The sequence below is a fragment of the Apiospora phragmitis genome (assembly GCF_038363925.1).
Source record: "Apiospora phragmitis strain CBS 135458 chromosome Unknown utg000010l:1.0-9815664.0:1.0-9183399.0, whole genome shotgun sequence".
NCBI lineage: Eukaryota > Fungi > Ascomycota > Sordariomycetes > Amphisphaeriales > Apiosporaceae > Apiospora > Apiospora phragmitis.
In genome coordinates this window covers 944,263-963,610 of record NW_027117409.1, presented here as the reverse complement: position 1 = coordinate 963,610, position 19,348 = coordinate 944,263, and the positions used below count along the sequence as shown (strand labels likewise).

The window sequence follows — 19,348 nt, the reverse complement described above, 5'->3', positions numbered from 1 at the left end:
GGAAGTAGGCATGGCGGACGAGATATAAATAGGGGTGGATATATATATATATTGTGTGTGTGTGAGTGGGTAGCCCCTTCCCGCAGAGTGAGCGCTCGCGTCGGACCAAGATTACACAGCTATCCGTCCCATCCCATCCACCCCCGACCGACTTGATCCTTCCGATTTGGTCACATCGCACAGCAGCTATATGTACAACCAAGGCCGGGCCGCCAAGCCGCTGCGCCCGAGGAAGAGCCAAGATCTTGTTTCGGTGTCCGTTTTTTTACTCAGTGTAGCGATGCTGACGGGCGTGCGCGTGTTGTGTGTTTTGACTGACTTGCCTAGGTCGAGTCGTCAAGTCAAAGCTGGTGATGAGCGACACCGAACAAACATCTTTGATCTCATCTATTACTTCCTTCGGTCCATATTGTGTATATCATGATATGCGCATACTATGTATGCCATGCCATTCTCATCGTAAGTAGTGTCTACCCAAACAAGTGGATGATTTCTAAGTTTATTCCCCAACTTGTAGACGCTCAGCTTAGGAGGCACGCAACGAAGAGGAGATGAGTTGAGTGAGGTTATTTTTATCGGCTACGCTTCTATGTACTCCTTCTTTCCTTCTTTTCTTACTCAAGACACAGTGGTATAAGTCGAACAGTACAGCAAGGAGCTGGCCAACTCCGTACCAAACTCAAGTTTCGCTCTCCCCATCAAGACGTAAGTAAACCGGTATAGAGATTCGTAAATAGATAGTATACATAAGTAATGAGTATACATACATTGCTGGCCATCGACGCTTTTTGATTTTAATTTTCATTTACCAGTTGCGGTTGCCTTGAAAAGCCCGGTCGAACTCGTCCCCAAGAACTCGTGGTCATCCTCGTCATCCTCCCAACCCTTCTCCTCCCCCCTTTTCTCTCCCTTTTTCTTCCTCCCCTCCATTTGCAACGCCCGAAAGCTCCCCCGGAGGTTCCAGCCCGGCTCATACTTCTCGCGGTCCTCGAAGTACTTGACGACGAAGGCGTTGATCTGGTTGCGGCGGGGCTTGAGCTTGTCGATGGTGTCGGCGGTCGCGAGGTCGCCGAAGATGAGCCGGTCGTACGCCGCGATCATCTTGCGGGCCAGCGCGGAGATCTCGCCCCGGGCCATCGCGTGCAGCTTCCACATCTGCAGCCCGACGTCGCTCGTCGTCGTTGCCGTCGTCGCCGTCGTCGCCGTCGTCGTCGAGTCGCTGCTGGCAGCCGTATCGGCGGCGGCGGCGCCAGCGTCAGTGGCGCGAGCGGGGGCAAAAGGACCAGGACCGGAAGGAGTACGCGGCGTCAGACCGCCAAACGAAAACTGCTTGGTGGCCATCCGGTAGGGCTCCCAGAGGTTCTCGAGCGCCGTCACCAGCTGCTTGCCGAACGCGAGCTTGGCGGCGGCGGTATCCTTCATGGCCATGTCCTCGAAGGGGCGCTTGACGGCGTGGGCGAGCTGCAGGTAGATGCGCATGACGTGGGCGTCGGGGGTGCGGAGCGAGGTGAGCATGACCTCGAGGACCTGGCTGCCGTGGTGGAAGGCGTTCCGGTTCAGTTTGTCGCGCAGGCAGGCGTTCATGGCGATGCGGAAGGTGGGCGCCGACATGAAGTCCCTGGGCATGATCCAGAGGTACTCGGCCACCTTGGCGCTGTTGTGGCCGTAGCGCAGGGCGCGCAGGAGCGCGTGCCAGTTGTTGGTGTCGGGGTTGACCCCGAACTGCCGGGTGAACACGTCCCAGTAGCGCGGCACCAGGGACGTCTTGGTGGTCTGCTGGATCGCCTGTAACACGGCACTGAGGGCGTTGTTGCCAGGCTTCGCGTGGGTGGGCGAGGCGGGGCTCCTCTGCAAGGCCATCTCAAACGGTATCTCGCGGATGTCGCTTTCCGGAGGAGCCAGGTGAGCTTCTCGGGCCATTTTGATCAGAGCTTCCTCATCTTTGGTATTCCCATCGTTTGCTCGACCAGCGACAGGACCGCAATTTTGTCAGCATGTGACCCCAATAGCAGAATCCTCGCCATAGCACAGACGAGCTGCTCGTCAATGACGAGACTGGCAGATCGCCATTTAGCCAAGACCTCCTCCCAGATAGCCTTGGCTCGTATGACGGTTTGTTTCGTGGCCTGCTCTTGCTCCAGTTCCCGTCCCTCCTTCGATGTACCAGATGTGCTGCTCTTCCGGCCTTGATGGCGCGGGTCAACCTCGACCTTGGCACGAAGAGCGTTCAGGATGGTAGTGTATGTGAAGTTGTCGGGAGTCCTGTCCCTGTCATTGGAAGACTGCACTATGGTGAACATGGTGTCGAGGTCACCGGCCCTGGCGCAGACCTGAAGCAGGGCGTTGTAATGCTGGGTATTGGGCTTGATCCGGTCGCCCTTCAACATGTTGTTGTAGATCTTAACCGCCTCGGCCACCGCCAGCTCCTTGTGGTCAGACAGGGCAAACCCGCGGAAAAGGATGGTGTAGGTGTACACCGTGGGCAGCTGGCCCAACTTCCTCATCTCGGCGAATAGCTTGAGGGCGGCGCGCGGCCTTTGTTTCTTCATCTGGTACTCGATGAGGTGGTTCCAGCCGACGTGCACCTTCTTCTTCTTCTTGCTGACTGACACTACCATCAGCTTGGCCTCCTCGTAGCGATCTGACTGCAAGAAGTACCGGACCCGGTCGGCGATGTGGAACGGATCCGGATTCTGGAGGAAGTCGAGATGCTTCTTGACGCTGAATACCACGGCCTTTGCATCTTTCTTGGCCTGGATGTTGGCCTGGCGGCTTGTGGCAGGTTCAAGCTCCTCCGCTTCATACTCCGCTTCAGCTGTCAAGTTTTGTTTTCGTTTTTTTGTGAGGGAAGCCTTTCGATAGGAAGTGGCGGCCGCATAGCTTCGAGTTTGATGCGTCGACGTAGATATCATAGATGGCCGCATAGCATTGGAAGCTGGTTCGGCGGACAATGCATTGTCAGCGACGGCAGCCAAGAGCCTCCTCGTACAGGCCCGGCAAGTAAACATGGCCAAGATGCAACAATGACAGTCTGCGACAGCCAGCCATGCATGGGCAGAATCGGTTTGTTTTTAATGCTCTCCGAGAAATGGCAGTTTTCCAGAGCTTGCGACAAATCGAAATTTTACTGGGGCCACCCGAAGCAAGCCAGTTTGCAGCCGCTGCTCCAGCCACAGGTAAGGTTAGCCCTGGAGTCTGGAGGTACGTACGTACATGTACCTCTTAAAGTGCCTTTAATGGAAGCGACAGGGGTTCGCGTGTGGCCCGCGACACGCGAACTTTGGCTGTAAGTGGGCCACTTACACACGCGCTTCTCCCACTTCATTACTAGATAGATCGTGTCTCCCCTACTGCAAACCCATACCTTCATTACATGCCAATCGCACTTGTTCTGACGTCTTGATCAGACCTGGTCATGACTTGTAATTTCTTGTAATACACCACCCACCATCCTTTCATTCACCATGTCCCGGCGCAACAAGTTCGCCGAGCTTCGTGCTCTGCGAGCCTCGGGCAAGAAGGCCATCGACTCGTACGAAATCGAAGAAGGCCATGATCTCTATGACGAGGTCGACGAGAACCAATACAAGAAGATCGTCCGCGAACGTCTCAACCAGGACGACTTCGTCGTCGACGACAACGGCGAAGGATATGCCGACGACGGACGCGAGGACTGGGACCGCGTCCAGCAGCACGACTCGGAGAGCGAAGACGAGAGGGTGATACGAGGAGGCCGTCCTAGCAAATCAGGTAAGCCCTGGGTCCCTTGCTGTACTGGACGACAACCCGTCTGACTGACTCTTGCTCCAGACAAGCGGAAACGCGATGAAGAACAGGCAAAAAGAGACGCCAACGACAAAGATATCAGCGAGTACTTCATGAAAGGCCGTACTGCCCCTCAACCGAAACCCAAAGTACGATTCAGCCGAGCCTATCTCTTATACCCCCAGCTCCAGACTAACACGCCGACTAGGTTGTCAAGACGGAAGCCGACGACAAATTCTTGGCTGACCTCTTGGGCGAGGTTGATACCAATATCCCAGCCCCGGTATCGCGAATCCCCAAACGTAACCGATCTCCCGAACGTAGAAGGGCCCGCGTATTGTCTCCAGCTCCGGAAACGAGGCAACCTGCGACCAAGAAGGCCAGAGTCACCCCTGACCGACTTCCGAGTCCAGACGCCTTCGACAATGCTGTCTTCAGTGACCCCATGGACGACGAGCTCCCTCCTCCTACTAGAGAGATTCCAATGATTCCAATGAGCGATATGGAGCCCGCTCCATCATCTCCCATCACAAAAGCAGTCGCACGCAAAGCTCAGATTAAGACCGAGCCTGCAGATGACGAGGATGATGTGGACATGATGGAAGTCGCCCACGCTGGCACCATTACTACCGCCAGTGTGAACTTGTCCTCGTCAAGGCCCATCAAGAAGCTTATCAAGCCGGACCCTTACCCGACTCTAGCCAGCTCGTCACCTACAAAAGCCCCCGATGCAGCTGTCGACTCCTCGTCGTGGAACAACCTGACCAGTAGCCTCAACGTCGTGAGCAGCCCACAGTCAGAACAAAAAAGCGTCGGCAAGATCGATTACAAGGACGCCATCGAGGAGGATGGCAGTCTCAACTTCTTTTGGACCGACTACACAGAAGTCAATGGCAGCCTCTGCCTATTCGGCAAGGTCCTCAACAAGAAGACCAAGTCGTATGTAAGCTGCTTTGTCAAGGTGGACAACATTTTGAGGAAGCTCTACTTCTTGCCTCGGCAGCATCGCAAACGGGGCGGAGAGGAGACCACCGATGAGGTCGAGATGATGGATCTCTACTCGGAAGTGGATGAGATCATGACCAAGATGAATGTTGGGATGCACAAGATCAAGGCTTGTACCAGGAAGTATGCTTTCGAGCTTCCTGGAATCCCCAAGGAGGCACAGTACCTCAAGCTCCTTTACCCCTATAACAAACCTCAACTGCCCCAGGAAGCGACTGGCGAGACCTTCTCCCATGTCTTCGGCACCAACACTGCCTTGTTCGAGCAATTCGTTCTGTGGAAGCGTATCAAGGGTCCCTGCTGGCTGAAGATTAAGGACGCCGACTTTGGCAGCTTGAAGAATGCTTCACACTCAAAGCTCGAGGTTCTCGTGGAACACCCTCACATGGTTTCCTGCGATTCCGACTCGGATAACCTGGATGCGCCTCCGCTGACCATCATGAGCGTGGCGATGCGAACCACGTTCAACGCCAAGGCCAACAAGCAGGAGATTCTCTCCATCAGCGCACGGATTTACGAGAGCATATCTCTAGCTGATACTACGCCCGCGGAAAAGCTTCCCTGCCGGACATTCACCCTTATCCGCCCGAACGGCGCAGCTTTCCCCATTGGCTTCGAGAAGTTGGCCAAGGAGAGGAAGAAGGGGCTCATCAAGCTTATGAAGCAGGAGTCGGAGATTCTGTCCTTTTTCCTGGCACAGGTGGATGTGGTTGATCCCGATGTCATCATGGGCCACCAACTCGAGGGTGTCGATTACAGTATCCTCTTGAACCGACTGCAAGAGAAGAAAACCCCCCAGTGGTCCCGTCTTGGACGTCTCCGAAGGTCGGGTTGGCCATCGTCGATCGCCAAGGTTGGCGGCAATGTTTTCGCTGAGCGTCAAGTGATGGCTGGGCGTCTCTTGTGTGATCTTGCCAACGACGCCGGAAAGTCCGTCATGTATAAGTGTCAATCTTGGAGCTTGACCGAGATGGTTAGTCTCTATCTTGGCGGCGAGAAGCGCAGAGACGTCGACAACGAGGCTGCTCTCAAGACCTGGGCCGCCGAGAGGAATGGGCTCATGGACTACATCACCCACATGGAAGCCGATACCCACTTCATTGCGGCACTCGCTCTGAGAACCCAGATCTTGCCACTGACCAAAGTTCTTACCAACTTGGCTGGTAACTCCTGGGCCCGAACTCTGACAGGTACCCGAGCTGAACGCAACGAGTACATTCTCCTGCACGAGTTCCATCGCAAAAAGTACATCTGCCCCGACAAGCCGCAGTTCCGGGGCAGGGCGAAAGCCGACGAGGAGAACGAAGAGGAGGCGGCTGGGGACACCAAAAAGAAGGACAAGTACAAGGGAGGTCTTGTTTTTGAACCGGAGAAGGGTCTGTACGACAAGTTTGTTCTTGTCATGGATTTCAACTCTTTGTACCCGTCCATCATCCAGGAGTTCAACATCTGCTTTACAACTGTAGATCGCACAGCATTGGTAAGAGATCAAATATTCCCATACCTTTACTTGGATGTGCTAATATACGTTTTAGTCGGAGGATGATGAGGGCGTTCCTGAAGTTCCCCAGGATCAGGAGCAGGGCATCTTCCCCAAGCTTATTGCCACACTTGTCGGTCGCCGCAAGCAGGTCAAATCGCTTATGAAGGACAAGAGCGCCACGCCAGAACAGCTCGCCACTTATGAAATCAAGCAGCTTGCCTTGAAGCTTACCGCCAACTCCATGTACGGTTGTCTGGGTTACACTAAATCGCGTTTCTATGCACGCCCTCTTGCTGTTCTCACCACCTACAAGGGCCGAGAGATTCTGCGCAGTACCAAAGATCTTGCCGAGTCCAAGTCCCTTCAAGTCATTTACGGTGACACGGATTCGGTCATGATCAATGCGAATGTCAACTCCGTGGCCGACGCTCTCAAGGTTGGCCAAGAGTTCAAACTGGCTGTCAACGAGCGTTACCGGCTCCTGGAGATTGATATCGACAATATCTTTCGCCGTATCCTGTTGCAAGCCAAGAAGAAGTACGCTGCCATCAATCTGGTCGAAGTACCGGGCGGCAAGTGGGAGGAGAAGATGGAGGTCAAGGGTCTGGACATGAAGCGTCGAGAGTACTGCGGTCTCTCCAAAGAGATCTCGTCGCGCCTTCTGAACGACATCCTGAGTGGCGACGACACCGAGGTTTCGGTTCAGCGCATACACGAATACCTTCGGAGATTGCCGCCAAGATGCGTGAGCACACCATCCCCGTGCAGAAGTACATCATCTTCACCCAGCTCGGAAAGGGGCCCAAGGAGTACCCCCAATGCGGACTCGATGCCGCAAGTCCAAGTAGCTCTGCGCGAGATTGGGCGGGCAAGAACGTCCGCAAAGGCGATGTCATCTCCTACGTCATCACGGGTGACAGCAAGGCCACCTCGGAGCCCGCCGCGAAGCGCGCCTACACGCCGCAAGACGTGATGAAGGCGGACTCGGGCCTGCAGGTGGACGTGGAGTGGTACATCGGCAAGCAGATCTTCCCGCCCGTCGAGCGTCTCTGCGCCAACATCATCGGCACGTCCACGTCGCAGCTCGCGGAGCAGCTCGGGCTCGACGTGCGGCGCTACGCCAACAACTCGTCGTCCAACCAGAACGGCGGCGGCGGCAACGACCTCGAGATCCACCCGCTCGAGTCGCAGATCCCCGACGAGGTGCGCTTCCGCGACTGCGCCCGCCTCTCGCTGCGCTGCCGCAAGTGCCGCGTCTCGTCCCCCTTCGAGGGCCTCCTCGAGAGCAAGCAGATTACGCCCCAGGGCATCGCCTGCCCGTCCTGCTCGGCTCCCATCCCGAACCTGAGCATCGTGGCGCAGGTCGAGGCCGCCGTGCGCGCGCAGACGAGCCGCTATTATGAGGGGTGGCTCGTGTGCGACGACGTGTCGTGCGGCCTGCGCACGCGCCAGATGAGCGTCTACGGCACGCGCTGCCTCGGGCCCAGGGGGCTCGCGTCGGGCTGCCTCGGCCGCATGCGCTACGAGGTCGGCGAGCGCGACATCTACAACCAGCTCGTCTACTTCGCCTCGCTCTTCGATGTCGACCGTGCCAAAGCGAAGGCACAGGAGACGGAGGGCGACCGGAAGCTGGCGCCCGAGGACCGCGACAACGTCCTGGCCCTTGCGGAGCACAACCGCGTCCGCTTCGGCACCGTCAGGGGCGTCGTGGACAAGTACTTGGACAAGTGTGGGCGTCGCTGGGTGGCTATGGATACCCTGTTTAGCAAGCTCGGATTCGTTGCTGCTTGAAACGTGTATGTATGTGGGTGTGTACATGGCAAGGATTGGTTCTGATGGTTTTCGATATGACTTGGGTGTCGACTAAAAAGAGAGCGACTATGATGAACATGGATAGGATAGGAGTTGGTGGTATGTGTAAGGGAACGAGAGATGGATACGACTTGGAGAAGACAGAAAGAGGAGAGGGGCGTTTTTTTTTTTTTTCTCGTTACTGATACGCTTGTGTATATGCCTTCCCACATCATAATTGGTCGTCTGGTGCTTCTGGGCGTTGGTGGTCTGTTGAACTGGTCCCTCTAGGATACATATAGTACTTTGTAATGAACGTTGGGAATACTACAGGAATATATACTTGGCATTGTCGAGACCATTCCCCTTATAGTGTGACGTTGCTTTCTTTACCTTATGTCATGTTCTACCCGTGCAGCTCGCAAGCCTGCTGAGCCCCCTTCATAGGCGGGAAAGGAGACTTAGAGGAAGTTAGTTGGCTGGATGCCAGGACAATTCACCTGGCATGCGAACAGTCCTGTCATTCCTTTTCTGGCAAACCACCTGGAGACAAAGGTGTTGTGTTATGTTAGTGGTAATATCACCACTCTAAACAAATTACAATCACACGCTTAATTCACGGGAAAAGAGACATCTCATCGTAGGTTTCGATCATTATATGAATATCCACTGCTGTCCCTGTGCTGTCCAGTCCACATGACCCTTTCTTCACTTTACTTTCGTACGCAAAGCAAGCAGGGCCTTTTGGTTCTAGTAATTAAAGCTGGTTTGGTTTTTGATGTACAAAGAACGAACGAACGAACGAACCGAGAAGCGCCGTCCCAGCCACTCATCCGCCCATTTCCCCTTCGACCGTCCGTCCCCCCCTTACAACTAGCTCTCAAAGGATCCGAAGGTCTCTTTCTCTCTCTCTCACTCTCTTCCGTGTCGTTCTTCTCTGTCCTCTCTCTCCGTCCCTTCCCCTCTCCCTGACACCACACTTGACTCGCCGTGGATATATCTTGTTCTGCTCTGTCCCGTCGTCCCTTCTTTTTCTCATTCTGGACAATGACCAACAGATTCATGGCGATTCGATCAAACGCGTGGGCTCATGTACGGCTGGTATCACATGCCATCATCATTCTAGGCATGTCCCGCCCGACCTGCCAGCCAGCCAGTACCATGAGAAAAAAAAAACAGAAACTGGAAGAGGAAAAACAACAAGAAGCAAGCCGCGGTCAGGCCAGAACTCCTTGGTCCCAATGCGATCAGAAAAAATACAAAGCCGTTCCGGTTTGCACCAGGTCACCTTCCCCCCCCCCCTGAATCCGTTCGTGATTTATTCCCATCTTCGTTATTACCCTTGAGGCCTCCGTCTCCCCAGCACTCGACATCCATGCTCTCACACTCTCTCTTTATCTTGTGGGAAGCACCAAAGTAGGCCAGCCAGCAGTAAGATGCAAATGGAGCTATAAGCAAGGTCATGTAGTAACAAGGCAGTACATCTTAAGAGGAAAGCGTGTGCATGTGCCCTTGGATGACCGGCACCATGGAGGAGTCAAGAGAAAAAAAGATATGAAAACACAATTTGGTGAAGCGAAGAAGGTTTGGGAGAAATTCATGTCTTTTTTTAAGACACTGATCAGGGGAGTGTAACTCTATCAGAAGATGCGAGGTATCATGAAGTGTGAAAAGCACCCTGTAACTTTTGTCGACACTGTTTGAGAAGCCCGTAAATGCAACAGTCCCCAAGTCTATGCATAGATATGCTGCAACCGCAGAATGCATGGCGTGCTCTGATGGAAAGAAAACGACCTATCATCACTCCTTCGCATTTGCTCCTGTATTGGGTGTCGCCTTGGCTAGAGCAGGCGAGGCAGCGGTTGATGGCGGAGAGGCCGGGTGATCTTCCCCCATGTTGGCTAGGAGACTGTGAGAGCGTTAGCATGTGTTGTCCCCGGCTCATGTTCAGGGAAAAGGGGGAGGAGTAATTACCTATAGGTGTTGTTGCTCGTTGACTCTCTCGTGGGAGGAGTGCCGGTTCTTGAAGAAGCGGCCGAGTCTTCGTTGCCGCGGCTGAGGGCGCTACCTGGGAGGCGTCTACCGCTATTGCTTCTAGAGGAGAACATCGAGGTGGGGCCCAGTGTCACGTTGCCACTGGCAGTGCGGCCAGCTGCACCCTTGAGGCGGCGGAGGTCGTCCATGGCGACATTGTTCTGGTTTTGTTGGGGGTAGCCCCCGGAGAACTGACGAGCGTCGCCACGTCCCATTTTGTGCGCGGGGGCCAGTGCCTCCACGGTGTGAAGTGCGCGCTGCCTCAGCTGCCTTTTGAGCTTGAGCAGCCTCAGCTTCAGCTCGCACTTCGTCCAAGGTCTTGGGGCCCTTGTTAGCCTCCTTGGATTGCCAGCCTAACCTTCTCAGGTCGATCACATCCATGAGCATGAACTTAAGACGGCTGTTCAGCTCGGGCATGTCGGCCATGGACTGGATGCGCTGGAAGTAAGCATCCATCATCAGCCTGCCCTTCTCAGAAGCATCCAGGTTACCACCGATGGTTCGGAGCAGCTTGGACAGCGACTCGACTTCGGCCTCGTCGGGCACGCCGCTGTAGTCGACCAATTTGCGCACACATTCGTGCATAATACGCTCCGTCAGCATAGTAAGCTTGTACAGCTCACCGATGAACTGGACCAAACCGAGACCGCGGCGCTTGGCAGCAGCGGCAATATAATATTCGTCGGAAAGCATGACAGCTTCCTGAGTCTTCTTGTCGGCACCTTCTTGTGCCTGGGCAGCTGTGTCTTCCAGCCACGCTCGAACTCCTCTTGACACCGGTTGAGCAGGTATTTGCGGAACAAAGCACCTCCGCTGACAACTTGGCCGTTCTTGTCCATAATGTTCTCATCCCGGATCTCGGGGCTCATGCTCTCCAGCATGCGCTTGCAGAACTTGGCATACATGGAAGCCCAGTGAGCCTCATCAGTGGCCTTCTCAAAAGTGAGTTGAATAACTTGGCGAAGTGTGCGGCCATCGGTCTCGTCCTTTGACTGGGCGGCGATTTCCAGGATAGATGCCGAGACCCTGTCAAAGTTCTCTGGCGTCATCTTGTTGAGGGCAGCCTTGACCTTACGCTGGACCATGGCAGGATCCATGGGTCCATTTGTCGGCGCTGCCGCTGCTGGTTTCGCGCCGATGCTAGTAGGCTTCCAGCCATTTTGGGTGACCTGGATAGGCTCAAGCTTCATGCCAACGGTGAGAGGCATATTCTTCGCAGCCTGCGACTCATTCTTGGCACTATAAGGGTCACGCTTGCTAGCATTGCGGGTAGAACGACTGCCAGTTCTGGGAGAGTTGGGGCCCGCCATGTTAGAGCTTGAGGGAGTTCGAGACATGGAGCTGCTACCAGGGAAACCACCAGGTCGGCCAAAGCCACCCATTGAAGGGATGCCGCCGCCCATGCTGGGTCGTGCCATCTGGCCAGCCGACATGCGCATGCGGTCTTCCGAGGTAGTGCCAGGAGGAAGAGTTCGTGGACCCGAAGAGGCAGTGGCGAAGTTGCCCATCCCAGGGAAGCCGCTGCTGTTCCTACAGCCCTGGCGGCCAGCCGCGGGAGTTCGCGCACTTCCGGAGCCTGATCGTCCGTCGTTATCGCCAATCAGGGTCTTCACCTGTTGGTGGAACTCCAGGGAAGGCGTCTCGGTGAAGACAGTCTTGAACTGCAGCAAGAAGTTGGGGTCATATTTGAAGTTGGTGCCCTTCTTCGATACAGCCGAATTCAAGGCTGGGTTGGGAGAGTTCAGCCCGTTGATACCGGCAGGGTATGACAAAGCCAGGAGCTGTGCAGGGTTAAGCAGCTTGGCTGTCTTCAAAGACTGCAAAGCAGCACTTGGTTGCGGTGGCTCAACGCCAGCCTTGGTGTTCAGGTTCAAAGGCGGAGGCTTGGTGCCCTTCCGCTCACCGGGGCTAGGCTTGCCACCAGCAACAGCGGCCGGCTTGTCGTTGATGGTGAGGTGGCTAGGCTTGCCAGTCGTCTCAGAAGCACCCTCCTTGTCGGCGACAGACAGGTTTTGCATCTTGCTAGCCAAAGCATCAGCTAGAGAAACAGCCTTGCCGGTGGTTTCGGCCTCCATGCGTTTGCGCTCCTTTTCTTCCTCGAGACGCTCCGCCTCAGCCTCAGCCTCCTTCATCTTGCGATCGTTCTCGGCGTCAATGGTCTTCTTGTTTGTTGCGTCGGCGATCTTCTTTGCCTCTCGCTCGGCAGCCTTCTTCTTTTCATATTCCGCATTGGCAGCCTCGCGCCTGGCATCTTCCTCTTCCATTTCACGGATCATGCGCTCCATTTCTTCCTCCTCGGTTTCGGCCGCAGGTGCCTCTTCCTTCTTTTCAGCCTCCTTGGCCTTGGCAGCTTCAGCATCAGATTTGGCCTTAGCTTCAGCCTCCTCCTTGGCCTTGGCTTCTTCTTGGGCCTTTTGCTCTACTTTGCGTTGTTCTTCCTGCTTCAGCTTTTCTTCAGCAGCCTTAGCATCTTCGGCAGCCTTAGCATCTTCAGTAGCCTTGGCAGCATCACTTTGATCCTTTGCCATCTGTCTGGCAATCTTCTCCTTGAACTCATTTTGCACCTCAGCACTGGTCTTGGTTGTGGTTGCACTGTCTGAGCGGGTGTGCGCAGGAGTTACAGACTTGGGAGGTGGAGTAGGGGTAGATGCCACAACAGGCGGTGTCTTCGACTGCTGAATGCTAGGAGCAGGCGAGGCAGGCGCCTTGAAAGTGGACAGATCCACGGCCTCGCCGTTTGCGTTCTTGATGACAATAGCTGCGCTCTTCTTGGGAGGTCTAGCAAACTGAGGTGAGGATACAACAGCAGGCTGCTTGGCTTGTGCAGGGATTGGCTGAGGAGTGCCCTGCATTTGAGGCTGGCCGGTGCTAGAGGCTGGCCGGTGCTCGGATACCTGTGAAGAGCTGCGTGTCATGGGCGCGGCACCTTGGTTATACTGACCTGGGACACCATAGGGGGCTTGGTAGTTAGGGGCGGGAGAGTGGGGCTGGCCATGCATCATGGGGTTGTACATGTTATACCCAGCAGGAGGCATATTGCCGGACCTCATTGGGTCGAAGGCAGGAGGATAAGGGGGGTACTGTTGTTTGTTACATTCTGTCAGCAAGTGTTCAAAATTTCCGCTCTCAGGCGACAAGTCGATCTTTTCGCCTTGGTTCAGTCTGTGTGGGTAGTGAGAAACAGGCATGGGCAGGGGCATCATCGGGGGCTGTTCAGGGGGGAAGGGCTGCATATCAATGCGCTCTCCACGCTCAGTTGGGAACTGTCCACGGCTACGGTCCCACATCATGTTATCAGTTGGTGCGAACCGGTTATCCACACGCTTGTTTTTCCCGCGTTTGGACTTCCCGTTTCGCTCCTGTAACACATTGTCATGAACCGAGCCTGAGCGGTTGCGTTGGTTGGACGTCTGTGAGTACTTCTCGCCATCACGGCCACCACGCTGATTGTGGTTGTTTCGCTGTTTTCCAACAGGCTTGAAGGAAGTATGATCGAACAAAGATTGAGAGGGGGTATGTACTTGTTGCATGCCTGGTGCCATGACAGGCGGGCCGTAGTAGTAAGGAGGCATATTGTTGGGTGGCATGCCGCCGGCGGGAGTCGAGTGTCGCATACTCGGGCTGGCATGGGTCTGCGGTGGGGTGCCCGCGAAAGAAGCTGGGCGGCCTTGGAAGTTGGGGTTCATTCCTCCTCGACCATGGGGCGGCTGGCCGCGGTAGCCATGGCCGTTAGGGGGGTAGCCCAGCTGCGGCTGCTGGTTAGGGTTGAAGTTGCTACTATAGCCACCTCGTCCACGGCCTCCTTGTTGGAAGCCACCGCGTCCAGAAGGACCTCCCTGATTGCTAGGGTCGCTCACCATCGACTGGGAGGACTCATTTCTCGCATGGACATGGGGGGCTGCGGCGTTGTGCGAGGCTGATGGTCGACGCCCGTGGGTCTCGCCTCTGCCATCGAAACTGCCGAAATTGACGGTGCTGCCCTGCTGTGCGTTGGCTGGAGGACGGCCACCGCTCGCTGAAGGCTGTGGGATGGGCGATGGTGAGTGTTGAGGCGACGTAACCCGCGGATCACGGCCAGGAATAGGAATAGGTGCGGAAGCTCCTGCTTGAGGTGCCGAAGGTTGAACAGCTGGTGAGGCAGGGAAACCGAATTGTGGCATGTTTTTCCCGTTAGGGTTGCTAGGACCGTTGGGGGCGGTCATGGTCACGGAAGGTTTGCGGCTGTGGCTCTCTCCGTTGTTAAGGCTACCGTGTGCGACTGCAGGACCTGCAACTTTCCGGAACTGCAGGCATGATTGTCGAGTTGGGTCGACCGTTCACTGGCGAAACCGAGTTAGACTTAGCATGTTGTTGCGGAGCAGATCCCCAGCAACAACAGGTTGCTGCTGTGCTGAACCCTGCGCAACCAGCGGCGTCTTCTTCGCTGCACCGGCAGCAGAAGCGTATGACGGAGCTGACGTTGTGGCGGTGGTCGGCGCTGGGACGGGAGCTTGTTGGTTCCCGTGGAAGTCATATGTGACGGATCGCGAGGAGTGCGCTCGTGAAGTGACTTAATTGTAGGTGTGGTTGGTATAAAGTTGATGGTTCGGTTTGGAGCTGAAAATAATTCTCTACTCGTTCTTTACAGCGTAGGCTCGAAGAAAAGATTAGAGAAGAATATCAACTGAGGATGTGGTCTCTGAAGTCGAATATCAAATCCGAGTCGAAGGAAGACCGTGGATAATTATAGGCAACGAAGGTCAAGTCTCGCGGCTATCGGAGACAGGTTCTCGTGGGTTGACTCGTTTCTTTCCACGGTTCAGTGCTGACACCAGGCCGATGAGAAATAAGCTTATTCTGCGAAAGTATGCGAACAAGCTCGTCCTCTCTGAAATTTTTTTCCCTTCTCCGATATGAACTGGACGCGGGAAGAAAAAGAACGTGATGGCGAAAAACTGGGTATCAACCGAAAAGAGTGGAAAAAAGGAGTGTCGCAGCAAATCTAGAGACAGTGCGCAAGAAGAAGTTGTTGTCGTTGTCGTGGTGAATTAGGCGACAAGATGGATCGATCCGACTCGATTTCGTGAGGAATCTTTTCTGCAAGGTGAAGTTGCAAAGAAAATTTGAAGCGGCGAGAAGGTGATGGGAGATGGTAACCGGACACGCGCGGACGTCGTGACAAATGGTCGTCGGTGTTGGGTTGGCCTCTTGTTTCTGGCGGCTGTCTCAAAGAATGAGAGAGCACTTTCTCAGAAACCTGGGAGTGGAGATGGGCGAAATGCGTCTAATCGGCTCTGATGAATAGAGACCGAAAACAGACAGGATTATTTCTTCCTTCCTCGAGATGTGAAAAGAATTACACAAGAGGGACAAGGAAAAGGGAAAAAGAGACCTGCAGTATGTCTTCCTGAGGTCGATTACCTATGATGGGTGAATCGTTAATGGTGGAGGAGAGGGAAAAAAGAGGAAGGGCGACTTTTTTTTTCCAGTCTCAAATTTTTCGTTTCTGCGCGCAAGGGCTGCAACCAGTGTGAGCGGAGATAGCAGAGGAGAGCAAGCGACCAGAAAGAGACTGACGGACGGGGTGTGTGTGTGATTGTGTGGTATGGTGGGAGGGGGAGTACCTAGTGGGTGTGTGTGTTACCTGGGTGTGCACGCACTAACCTTGTTAACTTTTGGCTGTTGCTGTTGGGGCTTGGCAGGCCTCTGTCGCCTGTCTCTGCCTCTGGTTGCTGCGCTCCCGTTCTGTTTCGTTTTTTAGGTGGGGCCCTTTTGGTGGTACTTTTCAGGATTCTCCAGTACTTAAAAAAGAGCGTGTGCGTTCCAGTTGATGGATCTTGATTGATCAATGTCTTTGCGTAGTGGGACAGCCAGGCCAGTGATGGTAGGTGCTCAAGTGCTGTAAGCCGTGCTGGGCTGGATTGCTAGGTGCGGTCTTTATTGGTTTCCTAGTGCCCACTACTACACCAGGCAATTGAATGCATGTACACATAGTGGCCGGTCCGTGAGGTCATTTCAGCACAGCGAGTGCACAAACCTCAGCTCCAATAACCTGACGTGTTCATGTACACTTCACCCTGACTTCATATGACAACGGTACACACACATGCAGCGCAAATGCATCCCCTTTACCCGTTCAACGCGATGCATTTATTATCAACATGCATCGATATGATATCGATATCTATTAGAAATTGTCAGGTAGCGACTTCTTCTCGAAGCTGATTGATACCTGAATCCGAATCCTAGTCTCCCGATGGGCAATCTGCAGGGTCTTGAATAAGATTGCCATTGCAAGTCTCGAATGCTACTTCTCTACTACTGCATCACTTCGGTGCATTCATTTGTCTGTAGTCTGTTGTGGGCATGCGCTTCTTCTTTCCCCCCCCGTAACATAAGTCTGACTGCAGTGGCCTTATCGTTATGTTGGGTTCCTCATGATTCCCTCGGTTCAGGGTAAAAAGCTGAGGGCGAGAGTTTTGAATCCACTCACTTACATGCGGTGAGGGCACGGAGCGGCGTTGAGCAGGATAAAGATACACATAAATTTACGACACTTCTGCCTATGCCATCGTCTGAATCCTCCAAACCCCGGGTTTGTTCCATTCCTATTGTTACTATTCCGTAAAATAAATCCTCTTGGCTTGGGGACGGTAATGGATTCAATCGTACTATGAACGCGAGATCCCAAGGCCCCCAGTTGTCATGGGTGGCGGACATAATCTTTATGAAAGGCATCTCTTGCATTTTACATACCTTCTTGGGGGATCAAGCACGAGCCTCTATCGCCGAGTCCTGACTCCTCATCGACTGACATGGCTCGACTTGCCCACTATCTGCCCGATGACTCTTGGGCCTTGTCCATCCAGTCGGCACCAATCGCCGAACTGCCGGGTCTCCAATGGCAAGTTGACCCTCCAATGCTTGCTCTAGAGTGCATTCCAGGTTGAGGCATGGATCGTACATCGTACGTTTGTATGTTTACATATTGTGAAGTGTGTGTGTGTGTGTTTGTAGCATATTTTTGGTGGCGAGCCTGACATCAGGTCGGATTCCCCAGCTTGTCTGCAAGCCTGTCGTACAAAAAGGCGCTATCTTCCCCGCTAGGTAGAATTTCCGGACAGGGCCCAGTTCGTTCGTTTGCCCGCTAGTAGCCCGTAATAAACTTCCGTACCTTATCGATTGATAGCAGCCAAAGGCTGAAGTAACGAGCTTGCAAGGGCACTAGCCATAACTCGTTCGTATCTTGCCGACTTGGATCATGGATTAGGTACCCGTTCGTCCTGTTTCAAAGCACGTTTTCTTAGGCCTGAGCGGTTTGCCTGTCAACTCATGCGACATGCAGCCTCCAACACGACTTGGAGAGAGAAAGAGAGATAGAGGGCTTTGCCTCGCCTAATAAGATGCCCATCTGGGCCTTTTCAGCGTGCAACATATTCACAGTTGTTATTCGGTGGACAACGTTGCATAACCCGAACAATGTACCATCAGGCGTCATTCGAGTAGAAAGCACACCAACGGGACACTTGAATAGCTGGGTCACCGGTTATGCAGCAGCAGATACACATAAATGCATTTTCTTTGTGAGTAATTCAGGGTAAGCACTATCTTCAACCACTCCAGCACTGCTTTCTTGAATGTCAGCTCGAGAGACCACCACGGCTTTTTTTGGACTTTGCTATTGAGTCAACCTATTGCGGATGCGTTGTAACTGCCCAATGAGTGACAAGGGGGGTTTGCGCCCTCAGTGCCCGAACCAACCCGCACTCTACATAACCTAGGATGTATTGGGTACGGGCGGCTCGTTCGCAAGGGGACATAACAGACAAGCAGACACCGCTAGAGGATCCTGTGCCTCTGCGCAAGAATGCGCAGCCCTTCCCACGACTACTCGGCTCTCTCTTGTCAACCGAAATTGCTCATGGCGCGGTCAGCCCTTCGCCCATTTGTGCGAAGTAGGTTGGTTGATAAGCTTGCCACCGTCAAGTAGAATCCTCTTCACGTGGCAAGCTTGACAAGTTGTGAATATAGATGCACTAATCTGATGCCTGTCCCCTTACTTCACGACCATGGGAATTCGCATTTGGAGCGGACAGGAACGGCCGGACAGGAACGGCCGACGCAAGTAGGGATAGCCCTATAGACTGCAGAGGAAAAGGCAAGCAGCAAGCCGCTACATAATATATGTACATGCATTAATCAATTCTAGGGAAATTGCAAAAATAGTTGAGCCAATTGCAGATTTGGTATCGGATGATTGGTTCTATTCGGGGCTTACTCGAGCCCAGGTATGCAATAGCCAATAGGAGTCACAAAGCCACCAGACCCCTTTCACATCGCCTTGCCTCAATAATAGCATCCCGTACTCTTCCAGCAACAACTTGTTTCGTCATTTTTTCTTTATCCCCAAGTATGGCCACTGGAAGTGTGACTCCTTCTCGCCACCTTGCTTAGTATGCCTTGTCGTCAAATCCTCCACAGGAACAGGAGTCATTTTATCGATAGAGGGGGCAACGATCCTATCTTTCATACTCGTACATACATATGCGGCATGCAAGGTGACCTCAGCTCAGCTCTGGTCCGTATCTAGCTGCCGTAGCCGGTAAACCCCCGCACAACCAACCCTGCTTTGCTGATCAAAGAAGCGGGAGAACATTCGATTGCAGCAGAAGGAGAGCAGCAGAAGCAGCCAGCAGCCAGCAGCATCCGAGGTTTCAACCCTTTCCTGGTTCTTCCGGGACAGTCCAGAACAGAGATTGGTCTGCGCTGCTGTCCCGTTTCAGCAGCAGCAACAGCCACCATGCACATATAGCCTGATGAACACAATTGGGTCCCATTTTCGGGTCTGTTTTATCATGGAGTCTCATATTTTTCCTTTGAAGCGGACCACCCCGATGATTAGTCAACTACACTTCCATTAGAGCTGACGTTGGCGGTTAGCCTCGGATTACTGGACGCTCGATGGTATATACCGTTTGACGTTGTCCTCTACTCGTCATCATCATCGTCATCATCATTCTGCAGGCAACCGGAGAAATAGGAGTAGGCTGTGTGCCACGACTCACACAGCTGGGTCAACTCTGCAGCACATGTCAGCCAGGATGGTGGGTGGCTTCAAGTGCAGGTCAGCCCGAACGCGTTTGCTTTTCCAGACCTGCTGCACATTATTACCAGTAGCTTCTGATTGGACGTCGTTCGTAGTTTGAACAGCTGTTCCGTTTGCCCGGTACGGATCTCTGACTTCGCCGAGGAGAGACATATGCAGTATAACGTGAGCCCCCCTTTTGCGGC

The 19,348-nt window shown here is 53.9% G+C and overlaps 3 protein-coding genes across 3 annotated transcripts; 1 reads left to right on the top strand and 2 right to left on the bottom strand.

The window, feature by feature from the left end:
- Positions 1 to 801: 801 nt before the first annotated feature.
- On the bottom strand, positions 802 to 3,008 carry PG994_010103 (pentatricopeptide repeat protein; the record flags this gene model as incomplete). Its single annotated transcript, XM_066861512.1, has 2 exons — positions 802 to 1,940; positions 2,030 to 3,008. 2 exons carry the CDS (start codon positions 3,006 to 3,008, stop codon positions 802 to 804), a joined length of 2,118 nt encoding a protein of 705 aa, XP_066710622.1.
- Positions 3,009 to 3,464: 456 nt separating this feature from the next.
- On the top strand, positions 3,465 to 8,044 carry PG994_010102 (uncharacterized protein; the record flags this gene model as incomplete). Its single annotated transcript, XM_066861511.1, has 5 exons — positions 3,465 to 3,750; positions 3,811 to 3,914; positions 3,974 to 6,250; positions 6,306 to 6,998; positions 7,022 to 8,044. The coding sequence occupies 5 exons, from the start codon at positions 3,465 to 3,467 to the stop codon at positions 8,042 to 8,044; spliced, it is 4,383 nt and encodes a 1,460-aa protein (XP_066710621.1).
- Positions 8,045 to 9,844: 1,800 nt separating this feature from the next.
- On the bottom strand, positions 9,845 to 14,280 carry PG994_010101 (MIF4-like- type 1/2/3; the record flags this gene model as incomplete). The annotated part of the gene is made up of 4 exons (XM_066861510.1): positions 9,845 to 9,953; positions 10,019 to 10,314; positions 10,385 to 10,818; positions 10,887 to 14,280. 4 exons carry the CDS (start codon positions 14,278 to 14,280, stop codon positions 9,845 to 9,847), a joined length of 4,233 nt encoding a protein of 1,410 aa, XP_066710620.1.
- Positions 14,281 to 19,348: the final 5,068 nt, after the last annotated feature.